Here is a 19,736-nt window from a genome sequence, read left to right as displayed (position 1 = left end):
TGAATCGGCCCCGTAGTGTCCTGTATATAGAGGCTGAAATATGTGTTTATGTGTGAACATTTCATTTCCTCTAATAGACCAATTATAAGATATTTACAGATCTAATAGTGACCATTAATCCTTGTGTTGCACAAGTTACCATTGTTCTTGTGTATGTGCCTTTTATACTTTGCAGAATTTCTCTCTCGATGTGAACTGTTTGTTGGTGATCTTTTCTTTACGCTTATGCATCTTTTTTCCATCGCATTTATTAGGCATATTTTGGTTATATTACAACAACTTATTAATTGTAATAAAACCCATAAATGACCAGTAAATATTTTATAAATCTCCCTGTGTGTTAGGAGAAAGACTTTCTCATCAGGTGGATCTCTGTATTGGGCAACGTATTTGACCAGCTGTACTATCCATGTGAGCATATGGCCTGGGCAGCAGATGCTGGCGTTATTCACATTAAGTCTGACACGTGGTGGACTGCCAGCACAGCCCTTTGGGGTCTGTCACTCATGGTGGGAATCATACGGTAGGTCATCTCACAATCTATTGCCTTTTGTGTATGTGTGCTTCTTTCTCCTCCAGGACTGGTCATTCACTTTCAATTCACATGTAAAATCTGTATTCAGTGAAGACACACTTTCCCATTACTGAGATCAGAGATGACGGTCAGTACTTGTAAGAGGCAGTAGCCAGAGTCAGATACAGACATTCTGCTGCAAGTTCCCCTAAAATGACAGTTACGTCTCCATAGAAGTTTGAGCACTTACTGCCATCTCCTATTTCTGTAATGGAAATATCTGTATTCACTGAAGACAGATTTTACCCAGGAATTGAGCATTCTGCGAATATATGATCAGGCCAGAAGGGGAGAGAAGCAGATTTCTCTGATAAGATATATTACAAAGTTTCTTATTTTCACATGTACTATTGATTTATGACATAAAAATTAAAATGACAGTTACTCTTTAAAAGACGTGTGTCATCAGAAAATAACCTATTATTTAACCAGTTCAAGACCAGTCCATTTACTACCATTCCTTATAAAGCACTTTTTATTTTTTCTTAAATCTGCATGTAAGTAATTTTTGCGTCTTTTTTTCATTATGCATGAGGCTTCAATTTTAGGTCAATGTAATGTTCTCTTTCTTTTTTATGCTGAGATTGAGAGATAAAATTAAGAGAAATAAGTGTATTAGGCTCATCTGTTGAGGTGGATCCTCCAAGCCTAAGGTCTGGGTGGGCACACTGGCCACGTGCAGCAGGCAGGTTAGGCACGGGAAAATGGGTAGCAGAAGTACTGGAAGCCACAGGCAGACAGAAGGCCAGTAGCAGAGGCACTGGAAGCTGCAGGAAGGCAGACGAGAGGTACTGGAAGCCGCAGGAAGGCAGACGAGAGCTACTGGAAACCGCAGAAAGGCAGACGAGAGGTACTGGAAGCCGCAGGAAGGCAGACGAGTGGTACTGGAAGCCGCAGGAAGGCAGGCGAGTGGTACTGGAAGCCGCAGGAAGGCAGACGAGAGGTACTGGAAGCCGCAGGCACGCAGGCCAGAGGTACTGGAAGCCGCAGGCAGGCCGGCCAGAGGTACTGGAAGCTGCAGGCAGGAAGGCCAGAGGTACTGGAAGCCGCAGGCAGGCCGATCCAGAGGTACTGGAAGCCGCAGGCAGGCCGGCCAGAGGTACTGGAAGCCGCAGGCAGGCCGGCCAGAGGTACTGGAAGCCGCAGGCAGGCTGGCCAGAGGTACTGGAAGCCGCAGGCAGGCCGGCCAGAGGTACTAGAAGCCGCAGGCAGGCCGGCCAGAGGTACTGAAAGCCGCAGGCAGGCCAGAGGTACTGGAAGCCGCAGGCAGGCAGGCAGGCCAGAGGTACTGGAAGCCACAGGCAGGCCAGAGGTACTGGAAGCCGCAGGCAGGCCAGAGGCACTGGAGGTCGCAGGTAGGCAGACTGGAGACCCATACCAGAAGTACTGGAAATCCGTACCAGAAGTACTGGAAACCGCAGGAAGGCAGACCAGAGATTGGTAGCAGAGAACCTGGAAGCCACATACAGTACTCTGGAACACTAAAGTCTTAATACCAAGACATGGGTGTGTGTTTTGGTGAGCCTTATAAGGGCCCATGCAGAAGATCACTCTGGCCTATCTGCAAAACCCGAACACAACATAGTTTAGTGGACTGGGGTGAGGACGCACAGACCGGATTTGGGAAAAGTGCATAACTGTACTCACCCCTCATAGGGCCCCTCCCAGAAGAGTCCATTATGGAAGAAGGTGGATGCTTTGCATGAAATTTTCTGAGCAATATTGGAGCATTTAAGTCCTTCTTTGGCACCCAACATCCCTCCTCAGGACCGTATCCCTTCCAATCAAGTAGACGAGATTACCGCCAACCTTCTTGCAGCCCAGAAGACTAACCGGGTTTACTTGCTCATTAATTGGGAAAGGACCAATAAACTTGGGTGACAGTTTTTTTTGCAAACATATGTTTTTTTGGTTTGTTTTTGTTGAAAGCCATACCTTATCTCCGGTTGGGAACAGGTCGATGGTGTCTATCAGCATTCTTCTTTGCTCTAGCAGTAAGTACAGCCAAATTACGGTAGCTTGTACCTCAGTCCAGATGTTATGGTGGTCCTGAGAGACGTGGTCACAGCAGGAAGTATGCTTTTAGCTAGAATAGGCAGGGGGAGACGAGGTTCTCGGCTGAACACTGTAACTAATGGTAATCTCCCAGAAGACTCTTAAAATATAATTGTTATGGGTGAATTCGGCCCAAGGAAGCCAGTCTGGCCAGTTATCTTGGTGGGAGCTGGAGAATATTCGTAAATACTGCTCCTTGAACTGATTAATTCTTTCAGTCTGCCTTTTTCTTTGGAGGTGATAGGCTGAGGAGAAGTCCAGGGAAATTAAGTTCTTGCAGAGTGTTATCCAGAACCTGGAAACAAATTGAACCCCACAGTCACAGACTATACGAGCTCAAGGGCCAGGGAACCAGAACATTGGGTAACGTCTGGTCACAAAAGCAGAATGCAGCAGAGCCTTTCCATACCTGCTGACATTATGGGACATACCGTATTTATCAGTACTTTTACTATACCATACCCAATAAGTCCATATAATGCAGAATGTAAAACTGTAAACGTATTTATTCAAGGCACAAGACGGAGGATGGCGCTGCATGACACCAATATGTAATGTTCTGAGGTGAACACTAGGTGGCAGTGAGGTGTCACACTGCAGCACAGCTTATGTTGTTCAATCCAAAGTAATACAGTGTAACATCATTCTGTAACTATTACTATTGGACAATCACCCTTAGGCTACATTCACATGACCGTTCCGTTTTTGCGGGCCGCAAAAAACGGTCCTTTTTTTCACGGATGCATCCGTGTGACTTCAGTTCCGTTCCATATACGGTCCGTGTCATCCGTGTGCCTTCCTTTTTTTGCGGACCACAAAAAACGGAAGCAGCAAGAAAGATAAATAGATGAATAGATATAGAGATGGATAGATAGAGACAGAGAGATAGAGGGATGGATGAATGAATAGAGGGATAGATAGATAGATAGATAGATGAGAAAGAAATATATAATGTCCCACCCTCCTGCATATTCTAAGCTGGCATCCTTTTGTGACTTTCATGTGGCACTAAACGGTGCTTAGCCTTGTATTTAGCGAAAAAATAAATAAATAATTTAAAAAAATAACATGGGGTCCCCCCTATCTTTTGTAGCCAGCTAGGGTAAAGCATACGGCTGCAGCCTTCAAACCACAGCTGGCAGCTTCACCTTGGCTGGTAATCCAAAACAGAGGGCACCCCACGCTGTTATTTTAAATTAAATGAATAATTTAAAAAAAAAAAAAAAAACGGGGTTCCCCCCCCCCCAAATTGGATCACCAGCCAAGGTAAAGCAGACAGCTGTGGTCTGGTATTCTCAGACTAGGGAGGTCCACTGTTATTGGACACTCCCCAGCCTAAAAATAGCAGGCTACAGCCGCCCCAGAAGTGGTGCATCCATTAGATGTGCCGATCCTGGCGCTTCGCCCAAACTCATTCCGTTGCCCTGGTGCGGTGGCAAACGGGGTAATATATGGGGTTTGTGCCAGATGTGTAATGTCACCTGGCATCAGGTCCTGGGGTTAGTGATGTCACGCGTCTATCAGATACCCGACATCACCAACCCAGTCAGTAATAAAAAAAAAAAAATTGACAACAAAAAAAGTTTTATTTGAAAAAACACTCCCCAAACCATTCCCTCTTTCACCAATTTATTGAAAAGAACAATCAAATCTGGGTCTGGCATAATCAAACAAGGGGGTCCCACGACGATCCATACCATAGTCACTGTCCCAGTCAATGAAGAACAGAATGTTCCCCATTGGCTGGGAGAGTAGTGCAGTGACCTGAGCTAACATCAATAGGTCAGCCCAGGTCACTGCAGGGGATGACGAGCGCTGCCATCAGGAGGTTAGATGAGATCATTACCTGCTGTGACAATCACCTGCACTCCTGACGTCAGCGCTGTCACTGACTTCTATGCCTGCCGCGTTCTCATCAAAGAATCGCGGGAGCCAGTGACGTCACCGCTAATGACAGTCTCGGGCCGCCCGTGAGACGTGACGTAAGACCGCGGCGGGAATAGAAGGCAGTGACAGCGCTGACGTCGGGAGAACAGGAGATCGTCACAGCAGGTAATGATCTCATCTAACCTCCTGACAGCAGCGCTCGTCATCCCCGCGGCTGCCCGCACTGCTATGTGAGAAGCTGCTGACACTATAGTGCGGGCAGACACTGACACACTGCAGTGCGAGCAGCCGCGGGGCTGGGGCGAGACACAGACTGCACGGGCACCCGACGGAGGTCACACGGAAGTGATTCCATGCGGCTTCCGGGGATTTTGCGGGCCCATTGACTTGTAATGAGTCACGGTCCGTTACTACGGAACAGAATAGGACATGTTCCTAAAAACGGAACGGACATCCGGCATCCAGTGTGTTTTTTTGTAGGATTGGATGCACACAGAAGTTCTTCCATGTGCCATCCGATCCTACACAAAAGACATTGAAAAGATGGTCCTGTCCGTGGGTCCGCAAAAAAACAGGAACTGACCAGGACAAACTGAACGGTCATGTGAATGAGCCCTTACCAGGGGATTCCTTCATGTACAGTATGGCTACATACACAGTGCCTTGTGAAAGTATTCGGCTCCCTTGAATTTCTCAACATTTTCCTACATTTCAGGCTTCAAGCATAAAGATAAAAATGTTAAATTTTATGGTGAAGAATCAACAACAAGTGGGACACAATTGTGAAGGTCAACGAAATTTTATTGCTTATTTTACATTTTTATAAAAAACTGAATAGTGGGGTGTGCAATAATATTTTTCCCCTTTAAGTTAATACTTTGTAGCACCACTTTTTGCTGCGATTACAGCTGCAAGTCGTTTGGGGCATGTGTCTATCAGTTTTGCACATCGAGAGACAGAAATTCATGCCCATTCTTCCTTTGCAAACAGCTCGATCTGAGTGATGTTGGATGGAGAGCGTTTGTGAACAGCAGTTTTCAGCTCTTTTCACAGACTCTCGATTGGATTCAGGTCTGGACTTTGACTTGGCCATTCTAACACCTGGATATGTTTATTTGTGAACCATTCCATTGTAGATTTTGCTTTATGTTCGGGATCATTGTCATGTTGGAAGACAAATCTCTGTCCCAGTCTCAGGTCTTTTGCAGACCTCAACAGGTTTTCTTCAAGAATGGGCCTGTATTTGGCTCCATCCATCTTCCCATCAATTTTAACCATCTTCCCTGTCCTTGCTGAAGAAAAGCAGGCCCAAACCATGATGCTGCCACCACCATGTTTGACAGTGGGGATGGTGTGTTCAGGGTGATGAGCTGTGTTGCTTTTACGCCAAACACATAGTTTGGCATTGTGCACAAATAGTTTAATTTTTTTTTTTTTTTTTTTTTTTAAATCTGTGTTTGAAGCCTGAAACGTGGGAAAATGTTGAAAAATTCAAGGGGGCCGAATACTTTCGCAAGGCGCAGTATATGTAATGTTTAGACAGCAAAAACATGGACTAGACAATCTTAAAATGCACCAAGTTTAACATTGTGATTTATACAGCGTGATACATTTGATTCCTCTTTACACTGTCTCGTCTCAGTTTACACCATCTATTGACTGACTTTGTGCAAAAATTATGATGTATTTTTGGCCCATAGTATTGTATGTTAGACCATACCCTTTTTGCACTAAACCCTCTTAGGCCCCCTTCACATACGTGTGGTGTCCATTTTCACATGTTCACACCCATTATAACGTGTTGAATTTCACACCTCTGTGTTTTCACATGGATCTTATGTCCATGTGACCCATGTCCTCTTTTTGTTTTTGTTTTTTTCCTTGAAGCATGGATCACGCAGATCCATACAGTTCAATGGGTCCATGAAAGACACATACAGCACACAGATGGCATCCATGTGCCGCCCATGTGACACATACTAGAATTCAATGCATTCAAGAAATTATTGATTTTTATGTGCTACACATGTACAAAGATAATAGAGGATATATGATAAATAGATTGTACAGATGTTAATCAAATAACTGGAAAAACCACATAGGGTACCCCCAATTTGTGAGAACCAGCAAAGGTAAAGCAGACAGCTGCAGATTGATGTTATCAGGCTGGGAAGGCCCATGGTCGTCATGAGACGCTCCAATTCTGGCGCTTTGCCTGGGCTCTTCCCTATGCCCTGGTGCGTGTGCCATTAGTATAATGGTTTATGGCACTGATGTTAGCTTTGTAGTGTCAGATGGCATCAAGCCCTGGTGATGGTAATAGAGAGGTGTTTATCAGACACCTCCATTATTCACCCACTAATAATAATAATAAAAAAACACAAACTTATTTATTAAAATAAATATATATATATATATCCATCCATCCATGCAGGTCCGCCATAGACCATCGAATCCATTGTAGTTCACAGAATCCACTGTAGTCCACAAATGGAAACCTGAAACCAAAACCAGAAACATATAAACACAGAGAAATTACACCAGGCATTTATACAAAAAAAAACCATGCAGGTCTAGTGATGCCATTGAAAGTCTTTGGAGCATTGTTCTGACACTCCATAGACTATGCTTACAGACACTTAGGCTGTGTGCCCACGTGTGCGTATTGGATGCAGTTATGCTGCGTTCTGCACCGCAGCGTAACTGCATGCGTCCTGCGTCCCCGGCACAATCTATGAAGATTGTGGATAATCCATGCGCACGTTGCGTTTTAGAACGCTTCGATTTGCATGCTGCCAAATTGCTGCATTCTAAAAAGCAACATGTCACTTCTTTCGTGCACTTTGGATGCAGCCCCCGCTCTGTCTATGGTGGGGGCTGCATCCAGAGCGCATGAAATCGGCTTTTCATTACGCAGTGTTTCTGCAGCGATTTGAAGCGCACAGTGCAGTTCAAATCGCTGCAGAAATGTCTGCAGGTACAGAATGCAACGTGGGCACATAGCCTTACGGGTCCCTTTGCGCTGTTTATGGCTCTGCGTCTCTGAAAAGTGATAACGTTACTAATGTCACCGCTCTTCAGAGGCGTCCGGTTTCGCACAGCATGACTCAGAATAGCCCGTAAGCAAAATCTATGGAGTGTCAGAACGATGCTCCATAGAGTTTGTTCGTCTGAATCCCTAGACTACGTCAGAGCTGCGTGCTTTTTTTAATGTTTTTAATAAAGTAGTGAACACGGATAGGTGTCTTGTTTTATTTCTCTGTGTTTGTATGCTTTGTTTTTGTGTTTCAGGTTTTTATTTGTGGACTGCGGTGGATTTGGTAGACTACGGCGGACCCGTGTGAATTTCTTGGGGGGTAATCAAGTGGGGAATGAGGGAGAGTTTTGAGGAATGTTTGTATGTGTGCGTGTCATTTTTTGGGGATTACTGGGTTAGTAATGATGGGGTCTGATAGACGCCTCTCCATTACTAATCCCTGGGCCTGATGGCAGCTGACATTACACAGCTGACATCAACCCCAACTACTATTACCCCAACTGTCAACGCACCAGGACAATCGCAAAGAGTTGAGCAAAGCACCAGAATTGGTGCATCTGATGTGATGTGTCACTTCTGAGGTGGCTGTGGGCTGCTATTTTTAGATTGGGAAGGGCCCAATAACCATGGACCTTCTTGGCTAATATCAGATTTCGGCTGTCTGCTTTACCTTTGCTGGTTATCAATAATGGGGGGGCCCACATCTTCCTTTTTTTTTTTTTTTTTCTCCCCTCATTTAACTTATTTGATTAAATAGAAAGCTGTTCAATCGATCTATCTCATCCTTGCACATCTACAAACACCTAAAAATCATTCCATTTTTTTAATGTGTCACATGGATGGCACACAGGACACATACGTCCATATGGACGGTCACATGGATGGTCAAAGCGGACAGTACTTTTTTTTTTTTTTTTTTTTTTTATGCGCACGTATGATGATGGCCATTGTGAAGACATGCAGCCTCATCTGGCAAAGATCACAAAGTGACTCCTATATTGTGCAAATCATACAAGACTGTTAGTTTTATGTAATTGTGCCTCAGTTTTAGCTTTGTAAATTTTCACTCCCACCCTTATAACTTTCAATTACCTTTTTCATTTCTAGCTCTTTAAGAACATTAATAAAGCTAAGAAGAAGCAAAGGGAAACATTCTAAGTAAGTTGCATGTGGCTGGAAGCTGTCTATAGTGTGCCCTCCTTTTTCATCATTAAAATGGTTGCCCCACAAAGAAATTTATATGACTTTGTCATATCCTACAGAACCAGAATGTCTAGATATTGCAGTTACATACTTGGTATGGCGCCCGATGTGGTCTTTTCATTACCTCTCAGACGTTGTGTGTCCAGTGCTCATGAGAAAAAGCCGGGTTCTTCAGCGGGAATCATTCTGCCACCTTTGCCCAGGAGGATCCAGATGCCTTAACAAGAGCAGTATTGCAATATGTAGACACAGGATTTTAGGAATTTTTTTATTTATTTATTTTTTTTTAAAAAGAGTAATGTTTTGTCTGATCTAACAGAATACAGCTGGCTATATTCTTCAGCTAAGGCAACTATCTCTTCTGGCTATCCTATAAATGCACCTAGCATGTCTGGCTTCTGATTTTTCTCCTCATCGAATGGCAGTGCCTATCTCTAGAGGAACTAAGAATTAGCAATGGCGAAATCTAACTTTTGGTTCCACTTGAATATTTGTAATTGGATGATAGAGCTGTCCCCACACACTTTACATTGACCCTATTGCACATCCTATTGCCACAGTTGAGGTGCGTGTGTATGAAATATGAAGCGGGCTCGAGCCGCTCTCTGCAGTGCAAATAATGGTTGTATCACATAGCAATCAGCACCATAAATCTATTGAAGAGCCATACCAACAATACAACTTATAGCAGGGGTCTCAAGCTCAGCTGGGTATATGGGCTGCACATAGAAAAAAATATTCTTTCAGGACACAGTGATAATTTTTTAGTGCCATTTTTTTTGGTTTTCTATACACATTTGGGATCACTGTTTTTGAAAAGTTTTCACTTGTTAATTATAATAAATGTGTACTTTTTTTGTTTAATGTGCCCATCCTGGTCCCCATTCTGTAGTAATGTGCCCATCCTTGTTCCCATCCTGTAGTAATGTGCTTATCCTTGTCCCCATCCTGTAGTAATGTGCTTATTCTTGTCCCCATCCTGTAGTAATGTGCCCATCCTTGTCCCCTTTTACTAATGTGCCCAAGCAGGTCCTCCTATTGTAGTAATGTCTCATCCTGGTCTATTCTGCCATCACACACACGCACACCAAAACAAAATACATTCTTTTCACCTGTCCTTTGTTCTCTCGGCATCCTCATCCATGATTCTTGCGGCCTGCAGACACGGAAACGAATGCAGCTGTAGGAGGGGCCTCTGCTGTCAGCGCTTCATCTAAAATTCAGAGGAACGTTTTGCTGGAGCTGCACAGAGTTAGGGGTACTTTACACGTTGCGACATCGCTAGCATTGGCTAGCGATGCCGAGCGTGATAGTACCCGCCCCTGTCGCACATGCGATATGTGGTGATTGCTGCCGTAGCGAACATTATCGCTATGGCAGCTTATCACGCACATACCTGCTCGGCGACGTCACTGTAACTGCCGAACTATCCCTCCTTCAAGGGGGAGGTGCGTTCGGAGTCACGGCGACGTCACTAATCGGCCAGCCAATAGAAGCGGAGGGGCGGAGATGAGCGGGACACAACATCTCGCCCACCTTCTCCCTTCCGCATTGCCGTCGGGTCGCAGGTAAGGAGATGTTTGTCGCTCCTGCGGGTTTACACAGCGATGTGTGCTACTGCAGGAGCGACAAACAACATCGTACCTGCGGTCGACCCGACATTATGAAAATGACCGACGCTACACAGATCACCAATTTTATACGCTTTTGCGATCGTTTATTGGCGCATCTAAGATTTAGACGTTGCGATGTCGCTATCTGCGCTGGATGTGCATCACTAACGACGTGACCCCGACGATATTTCGGAAGCGATGTCGCAACGTGTAAAGCCCCCCTTAAGCTCTCTCTGCCCAGCTATTCCAATGGCAGCTGCCAGAAAATCAGAGGCAAGCAGCTGAGTTCATACTCGTCAGCTGCTTGCCTCTGATTGGCCGGCAGCTACCATTGGAATAGTTGTGCAGAGAGAACTTGACTCTGCATAGCATCGGCAAAACGTTCATCTGAATTTTAGATGAAGCACTAACAGCGGCGACCCCCTCCACCAGCTGAAATTGTTTCAGTGTCTGTGGGCTGCAAGAAAAAGCGTGAGGGGCCGCTGTTTGAGACCCCTGCTTTATCGGATGAAAGCAGTCTCTTGTGCAGCAGTCTCTTGTCCCTCATTCAAAAACCACACGGTCAATTGAGGGTACCACATTGCTGGCTCCCTGATACCCACTGGCTTTTACATTAATAGACAGAACTTGACCTTGTAAACTGGGATGCGTATCTGTTTACTTGCTTCTTGTAGTGTAGTAAAATATTCAGCTGCCCCGAGGACACGTTGTACATATCCTCTTATGAATTTTTAATGCCCCTGACTTACCTTGCCTATTGCTCAATAGAGAATGTTATGAAATCTGTCCCAGAGAATACTATTGCTTTATTGGAAGTTGTTTAGTTGCTGTGTGCTGGCTATGACCTGAATGTATTTTGGATATGATGTAATTGGCAGCGGCACTGTGAAAACGTTAAAGGATAGAAATACCTTCATAGAATTTGTATTTTCTTTTTTTTTTCTTTTTACTAAACTGCATACATATTTGGTGAAAAGTAACTTTTGAAATTAGTCTTATTTCACATTTGAAACACGATTTTTCATGTTATCTGTGTACGGTCTGTGTGTCTGTCTTTACCATCAGTGTATCATCAGTGTACAAACCGTGTCTTTTTCCATCAGTGTGTCACCAGTGTATGGTCCTTGTGTCTGTCTTTACCATCAGTGTGTTATCATTATATGGTCTGTGTGTCCATTTTTACCATCAGTGCATAGTCGGTGGATGGTCCGTGTGTCATCAATGGATGGTCCGTGCGTCCGTTTTTTACCATCAGTGTATAGTCGGTGGATGGTCCGTGTGTCCGTTTTTTCCCATCAGTGTATAGTCAGTGTGTCATTGTTGTCTGTTTTCACCGTCATCAGTGTTTCTCGGTCGCTTCATTGGGGACACAGAAGCCTGGGATAGCCTTCTGCCACCTGAAAGCTGTCGCAGATATTACATAGAACTAAAAGTTATTTCCTCCACAGCAGACTACACCTCACCGGGTTGAACTGGCCTCCTCAGTTTTTTTTCTATGTCAGTTGGAGATAGAGTCTGTTCCGTAGACATTTCCTAATATTTTTTCCCCAGAATCTTCAGCGTAACAGGGTGCAATTGAACACTCTTTTACCTGCATGGTGGCAGAGAGTACAGGCTGTAAAATCTCAGGCCAAATCCTCTATCTCCCTCTGGCCGGACTGTGTACCTTGCTGTTAGGTACGGGGTGGTGCTCCGTATGTCAATAGACTTGCCCATTCGCCCCAAATAGCATCCTCGTGTATGTAGCAGAAAACGTGCGATCTTCAGAACTGGTGAGTATAGCCTCTTTTTCTTTCCTGCTCTCCCCTTTTCCTCTCTCACTGTGGTGCTCGTGTGAGGGTAGGGCGCTTGTGTACATGTGCAGGCAGCGGTGACGTGCTGGAGGTCGCAGGTCTCAGACACGTGGGCCGCGGCGTTCACTGCTGCACGCTTCCCCCTGCCTGATGGCCACGATTGCATTCTTGTCTGGGGCCATGGTCTCGCCTTGTCAGTCACCCAGTGGTGGTTGGCCTATCAGCACTGCTGCAGCGGCGCTCTCTGCTCGCCGCCTCACTTAATTTTCCAGCGACAACGCAATTTTTCAGCGCTCACTTCACAGAAAAACTGCCTCTCTGCTGCTGTTGCATGTCTCCTGTGAGCACTAGTTTGGGTGGATCATGGTTTGGGGTAGGACTCTGTCCCTGGGTGGCTGATATTGTTTCAAATACCGAATCCAAAATACTAAGGTAGAATATCAATTATCAAAAACTAAAAACTTGCATTACTTTAAAAAGTTATTTTATTTAACACATATGCCACAAACAAAGAAAACACGTAATTTATTTTTGTTTTGAGTAGAAAGGTGGTAATTATATACGTCTAACTCTCACTCTTCCTATCATACTGGGGTCGGCGTCCTAAATATTCGTGACGCTCCCGTTCCACGTCAACTCGAGTCCTGTACTGACCCTCCACTCAATCTGTATATATCCCGTGCTCCTATATAAAAGTGGGTAAGGTGAAACACCTAGAATAGAGCCCACAGGGATAGTGTGTACCAACAATATAGAGAGATTATGTCCGTCAGTATTTGTCTTTTTAAGTTTATGGGGCGGGCCTGACTCAATCAACTACCAGTAAATATTCAACAATTAATAATGACTTATGCTGTATTATTGTCCAGGATGCACCCTACATGAATGGATCTATAAGGACCAAATGGTATATGTATACCTGATACAGGATGTCAATTTGTGGGCCATAGGTTTTGTAAACTTAACCACTGGTCCGGGCTAATCCGCATCAACAAATTGTCTTTGTGCATAAAAAACACTTTCCACTGAAAATATAGCCTAAAGATAAACATTTAATATGAACACATTGTCCAAAATCAATCCATAATATCTGTCTGTAAATATAAAGCCACCCCAGTCACAGTAAAGAGTATACAATATGACAGGGGTCAGATCCTCATTTATAATCAATATGCCATTTAGTACCAAATAAGTAAGATTCCACCTGAGTGGAGTTTAGAATAATACATACAGCATGTCCCAACAATCCAGCACATACTTATATTATATAAACTTGCATCCTGATCCCGGAATGCCAAAATTCAGACAATGATTACCACTCCTCTGTAATACCAATAATATATCCAACATCACTCATGTATTCGCATTGCACATGCTTAAATCAAATTTGCGAATCAGTATATATCAATCTCCCATAACATACCTGGTTAATCATTATGGTGCTCTCCCAGGTAGCGATATGTAGCCTGTACGGGTGTCTGCTGAGTAACCAGCACAGTCTGCCACCCTTCATCTTTGAATTGCGCGCCAGAATCCCGGCACTCACCGGAGATGGCCACTCCCCCTTTCCGGGCGTGCACCGGGCTAAAGTGTCCTCAACAGTGCCGCTGCTTATGGTTCCGTATGTCTGAGCAGTCCTATGCAGTGCGCACGCGCGCCCTAGAAAAAGCGCGCGTGCGCATAGCCCATCATCGGAACATAGCGTGCTACAGACAAAACTGTCCAACTTGTTGCCGCCATGATTCGTTCTGTTACAGGGACATTCCTACGGCATGCGCATTCGCATCCCAGATATGGCGCTCGTGCGCACAACCCAATGTCACTGTAAGGGGTGGGCAGACCCCTTACAAAGAGGTGCAGTGTTTCCCCTGAAGATACCCCCGCTGGGGTAGACAAAGCTGTTGATGTTTTATTGTAATTGCACTGTATAGCTGGGTTTCCCCTAGTGGCCGAGTGGGACGGCTGTCCCCATAGAAACTGTGCAGGAGGGAGGAGGAGCCGGCAGCTTAAGGGGAAAGAGAGTGTGTGTGTGTGTAAAAGTCAGTTGATAACGGGACGGGGGAGAAGGAACAGCCAGGGGCAGAGTGTGGAGCTGAGTGGGCAGAAAGAAAGAAAGAAGGGAAGAAGAGAAGAAGTGTCCTCAAGGGTGAAGAAGAATTGGTGTGGGTCCAGTCTGTGTTAGCCGGAGTGGGAGCCAGGTGAAGTGGAGTAGCCGGGCACATCCCCACTAGAGGAGACAACAAGGAAAGATTTCCCTGGACAGGAATTGTGACCATGCGCTACAAAATCCGTGCATTGAGCTGTCTGTGAAACTCTGTGCAATAAAGATGTCGTTTGGTTTATCTGATCCCTGCCTGAAGAGTCTTCCTGTGGCTGAAAGTATGCTCTTTTCCACCACACTCTGCCCCACAGAACAATCCCCTGTCCCAATAGTGACGGCGGAGCCGGTGGTTGGCCTGAAAGAAATAGGGGCCACGACTACAAGCCCCGAGGCACCCCTAGCACCCCGTTACATGTGGCGTAGTCGGCAGGATCCGGATTATATGCAAGGGGTCCCGATTCAAGAAGATGGAGACCAAGTGGTGCCCAAGGCGTTGGACCAGGCACAAGACGGCGGTAAGATGGCCGCCGTCTTCACGAGTACAGTGAGCGCGCGAAGAATTGGCGCCAAACGAAAGACCCTGAGTTGGCCGGCGAAGAAAAAGAAGTACAGAGTACGCCGTCCAAAGAGGGGAGGTGCTGGCCCTAAGATGTTACTGAAAACATGTGAAGAGGGTGGCAGTACAGAGAAAAAGAAGAGTCGCCTATGCTGGGTCGATTTAATGTGTGAGACTGGGGGTGGAGCGTATACAAGAGCGGGAAAAGAAGGCCCGCCCCACCTTCCCCAGCATCTCCACCGTCCCCGGCGCCATTACAGGAAGGTCTGCAAGAGATCGGATGGGAAGAGTGTCAGTACCGGAGACGTACACAGCAGAGACCGGTGCTGGCTGAGATTTCCCGGCCGAGAAACACGCTGGTGGTATCGCCAGAAGTCATGCCAGGACTGAGTGCTGACCCAGAGAAGGGGACACCGGCGGTGTTGGCAATTCACCAGAGTCTGGTCACACACCCGGTGATCGTCGTGGGCAGTCCACAGCCGTCCCGTTCAGCGACCCCGTCACCCCCGTCGGGGGTTGAGGAGGCAAAACCCGAAACAGAGGCGCCAGAACCACCCGTCAACTACGAACTGTTCCGGAGGCTGCGCCGCTTGCCAGGTCAGTCCCTTTCCGATTATGTGAGGGCTCAGCGGGCCGAATGGCAGCGCGCTTATCATCCCGAGTGACCCGTAATGACCGGAGGTAATGGACATGTTCGTGTTGAATACCGGTGTTGTTAAAGAGCTGGAAAAGTTCCACAGTTTGCAACCATGTTTAAGTTACCGAGCCCGGAAGGAGCCTGATGCTGGACTGAGCCAGGGGCTCCCTCCGCGATGTTAAGGAAGACTTTATTGTTTGTCCTCCTATCTACAAAGACCGGGAGTGCTGTGAAAGCCTCCGGGCAGAAGACCAGCAAAGACCGGGAGTGCCTGCTGAAGGCCTCCGGGCACACTGCCTACAAAGACCGGGAGCTCCCAGGAGGGACTCCGGGCGCAGAACTTGGGCGCTCAGTGGTTGACTTTGTTTATGAAGGTTTTAAAGTTTTATCCAAAGTTTGCCTTGCTGCTAAATTGTGTTTTCAGGTTCGAGCCTTGCCGGGAGGCTTAGGCTTAAAGAGGGGAGGAATGTAAGGGGTGGGCAGACCCCTTACAAAGAGGTGCAGTGTTTCCCCTGAAGATACCCCCGCTGGGGTAGACAAAGCTGTTGATGTTTTATTGTAATTGCACTGTATAGCTGGGTTTCCCCTAGTGGCCGAGTGGGACGGCTGTCCCCATAGAAACTGTGCAGGAGGGAGGAGGAGCCGGCAGCTTAAGGGGAAAGAGAGTGTGTGTGTGTGTAAAAGTCAGTTGATAACGGGACGGGGGAGAAGGAACAGCCAGGGGCAGAGTGTGGAGCTGAGTGGGCAGAAAGAAAGAAAGAAGGGAAGAAGAGAAGAAGTGTCCTCAAGGGTGAAGCAGAATTGGTGTGGGTCCAGTCTGTGTTAGCCGGAGTGGGAGCCAGGTGAAGTGGAGTAGCCGGGCACATCCCCACTAGAGGAGACAACAAGGAAAGATTTCCCTGGACAGGAATTGTGACCATGCGCTACTGTGGCGCCCCTGACCTGGTCAGGCACCACTGAGTACTGCACCCATGCTGGGGACAGTACAATACAGGTAATCCAGAAGGCTGACCGAGGTGTGACTACACAGGCGCATAGTGATCAGGTCTCACACATGTACCTTTGAGAGGACCCCTGGGGATCCCAGGAGGGGGCAAAGCCTTCACCTCCACTGGAATAGTGGAGGGGGCCAAAAGCCTCCATCTCCAATCAAGGGGTGTGGTGGAGAGCCTGGTTGCTAGGTGGCGTAGGCAGGCACAAGAGGGAAAAGAAGGAAGAGAACAGTCTGAAGCAGAGTGGGGAGGAGTGAGGAACATGAAGTGGAGCTCTGACAGGAGCAGAAGCGCAGGTCCCTCAAGTGAGCCGGTTTAGTGCAGAGTCCAGGGAGCTCAGAGTGGAGCAGACCCCTGGGGCTGTTGCAGTCTAACAGCGCCCGCGCAGTGGCTACCGACGGGGGAGAACGGTCACCTAGGAGTGCTACCCGAAATCCATCTTCAGCTAAAGAGAGAGCACGGAGTGGGAAGTAAGGAGACTGCTAGGGAGTACCAGGCCCAAACGGGCGGCAGATCCCGGAGCGGGGATAGATCCACCTTTCCTTGCTAAACCTGCCGGTGTGGGGCCCTCAAAGCCCACACCACAACACCCAAAAGCCGCAGCCACGTAGCCACAGTTAGGGCCCATAGTTCACAGGAGGCAAGCAGCTGGAGTGATCTGGTCCAGGCGACAAGCAAACGGCAACCGAAGGGGAGAGAGGCTTCAGCAACTTCCCTGGGTGACCCCCATAGGGACTAAAAGTCGGGGTTACCCCAAACCACCAAGGGCTAAGGAAGGCGAGTTGGTAGTCACCATCATTAGTCAGCCGGAAGGATACCTGGTTCCAGCCTGGTTAATCCCAGCTACGCCCGGGTTACTCACTCTGCCACCTTCTGTGAGTAAAACCCCTGAAAGACAATCTGCTTGTGTGGAGTTATTCTGCGCCTTGTGGTTCTACACACCTACACAGGGCCCTGGGGCTTGCCTCACTCTCAGGAGGCTATTACAACTGACTGCACCCACCATCAGCCCCAGGCATCCCTTAACCTGCAGTGGCGGTCCCCACTGACCGCAATTCTGAGAGTGGCGTCACGACAAAGAGAAGATTTCCTACCAGTGACAAGATCCAGCCGAGTGGAGTCCCTGAAGGTAATGCACCGACACTACACTTGTGGGGCTTCACATCTGGCGTCACGAACAGGATAAGGACTAGACCTGTCTAGACAGGTGACCATGTGCCTGGGCGGTCCGCTTGAAAAATTGGAAGCGCCGCCATATTGCCACCATGAAAAGCGCGCTGAAAAACAACAGCAGCCCGCGCTGGGAGAAGTTACCGCCCACGAAGAGGTGTGGCTACCCAGAGATCCCCTGCAGAGTCCTGACCTCGCAAGTGAAGAGAGCGGAGGCGTTCAGAGACGTCGGGACAGAAAGGGAGCCAGAAGCCTGCTGCTGGAAGAGGCAGAGCAGAAACTGAAGAGCCTGCTACTGGAGGCAGCGACGAGTCCACTGCTGGGAAATCGTGCAGAAGACGGCGCAGAGGAAATGGCGTCTGAACGCAGAAACCCAGAGCCAGGCTCCGCTGCCTGGTGGTATCGGGAGCTTGCCCAGTTCTGCGACCGACTGGAGACCCGGGTCGTAGAGCAGATCAGAGAGGAACGCATGGAGCTTCTGGAGATGGCTGCAGCGGTTCAGGCCTACGAGGGGAGAGCCACGCGGCGAGTGCCAGACCGGACGGCGACGACTCAGACCCCGATGGTGCCACCGATGGGTGAGTCCAGTGTTGCCCCTGCCAGCACGAGTGCCCCGACCCCTGCTGCCACGCCCGCGGTCCCTGAAGAGGCGCCCGGCGCGGCGACGCTGAGCCAGGCCGCAGCCACGCCAGGTGCGGCCCGTCAAGCCCAGGCCGCCGCAGCGATGCCCTGCTCGGCCCACCAAGACCCGGTCCCTGCAGTAACGCCAAGTCCGGCCCGCAAAGAACCGGCTGCCACCGCGACCCTCATCCATGCCGCGGGTGTGACGCTGACCCAGGCCGCCGCCTTGCTAGGCCCGGCCCGCCAAGACCCCACCGCAGCAGCGACGCTCATCCACGCCGCAGGCGAGGTGCTGAACCAGGCCGCAGCCACGCCAGGTGCGGCCCGCCAAGCCCAGATCGCTGCAGCGACGCCCAGCCCAGCCTGCAAAGATCCCATCGCAGCTGCGACGCCGATCCAAGCCACGACAGCGACGCCAATCCAGGCCGCCACAGCGATGCCCTGCCCGGCCCGCCAAGAACCGGCCACAGTAGCGACGCCCGCTAAGCCGCCAGTTGCAACAGCGACGCTGATCCAGGCCGCCGCCATGCCAGGCGCGGCCCGCCAAGACCAGGCCGCCGCCATGTCAGGCGCGGCCCGCCAAGATAAGATTGTATCACCGTTTACCCCGGCCTGCAAGGCCAGAGCAGACACCGCTCCCCAGTCCAAGGAAGTCCCTGCCAGGAAGTCCCTGATAGGAGAGGACCCCGCATACTGGAAGCTGAAGGCTGACCTGGAGGCCAAGTTCCCACAGGAGATGGTGGACCGGTATCTGCTCCCTCCGCACACCCCCAGGAGGATTCCGGCAACTCTTGCAGCAACCACGCCAAAGAGTCCCCCGCCTGGGCCTGCTGAAGAACATCCATCCCCAGCACTGCCACGACAGGAGTGCTCAGAAGAACTAAGGGGGAGGGGAGGCCAGGAAGTTGAGGAGCTGACCCCGGAGCCATCAGTAGTGGATCCATGCCCAGAGCCAGAGATGTTGCCATATTCCCGCTGGGATGAAGAGAGCCCGACACCTTCCGCTGAAGAAGAGCTGCCCAAAAGCCTCACCTGGGAGCTTGTAAGCTGTACCCCGCAGAACCCAGTCCGCAAGACACGGCGCCGTAGGAGATCCAAGTTCACCCCTGCACCACAGTCTCCAGAGCAGAAAGATGAAATAACGGCCAGAGACCTAGAGGAGAAACGGTTCCTGAGAAGGGCCAAAGCCCAGGTCAGAGGACCCCTTTGTCGAGGAGTAGTAGAAGATTTCAGCTTGAAATCAGGATACGGCTTCATAGTAGCACCTGGTATGAAGGAAGGCATCTTTGTTAATAGAAGGGATGTTAGAGCCCATTTGCCCAGAGGACATCCTGGAAGAAACCTAAGGATGGGAGATTCAGTGGAGTTTACCATGCATCAAGGAGAAAGAGGCTGGTATGCCCTCGATGTAACACCATGTCCTAAAGAAAAAGAAACAGACACGGAAGAAGAAAGGAAAGACAGAGATAGAGAAAGAACAGACAAAGAACCCACTGA

At 48.4% G+C, this 19,736-nt stretch overlaps 1 protein-coding gene across 1 annotated transcript in view; it reads left to right on the top strand.

Moving 5' to 3' along the window:
- The window catches only part of LOC142303479 (peroxisomal membrane protein 11C-like), a 103,970-nt gene that overhangs the window by 15,056 nt on the left and 69,178 nt on the right, over positions 1-19,736 (top strand). Inside the window, exons 3-4 of the mRNA XM_075344899.1 lie at positions 345-523; positions 8,661-8,711. Coding sequence (XP_075201014.1) covers positions 345-523; positions 8,661-8,711 — 230 coding nt within the window. The remainder of the gene's footprint in view (positions 1-344; positions 524-8,660; positions 8,712-19,736) is intronic.

The sequence above is a fragment of the Anomaloglossus baeobatrachus genome, chromosome 1, assembly GCF_048569485.1.
Source record: "Anomaloglossus baeobatrachus isolate aAnoBae1 chromosome 1, aAnoBae1.hap1, whole genome shotgun sequence".
In the NCBI taxonomy this organism is placed as follows: Eukaryota; Metazoa; Chordata; class Amphibia; order Anura; family Aromobatidae; genus Anomaloglossus; species Anomaloglossus baeobatrachus.
This window is presented reverse-complemented; position numbering and strand designations above follow the sequence as displayed.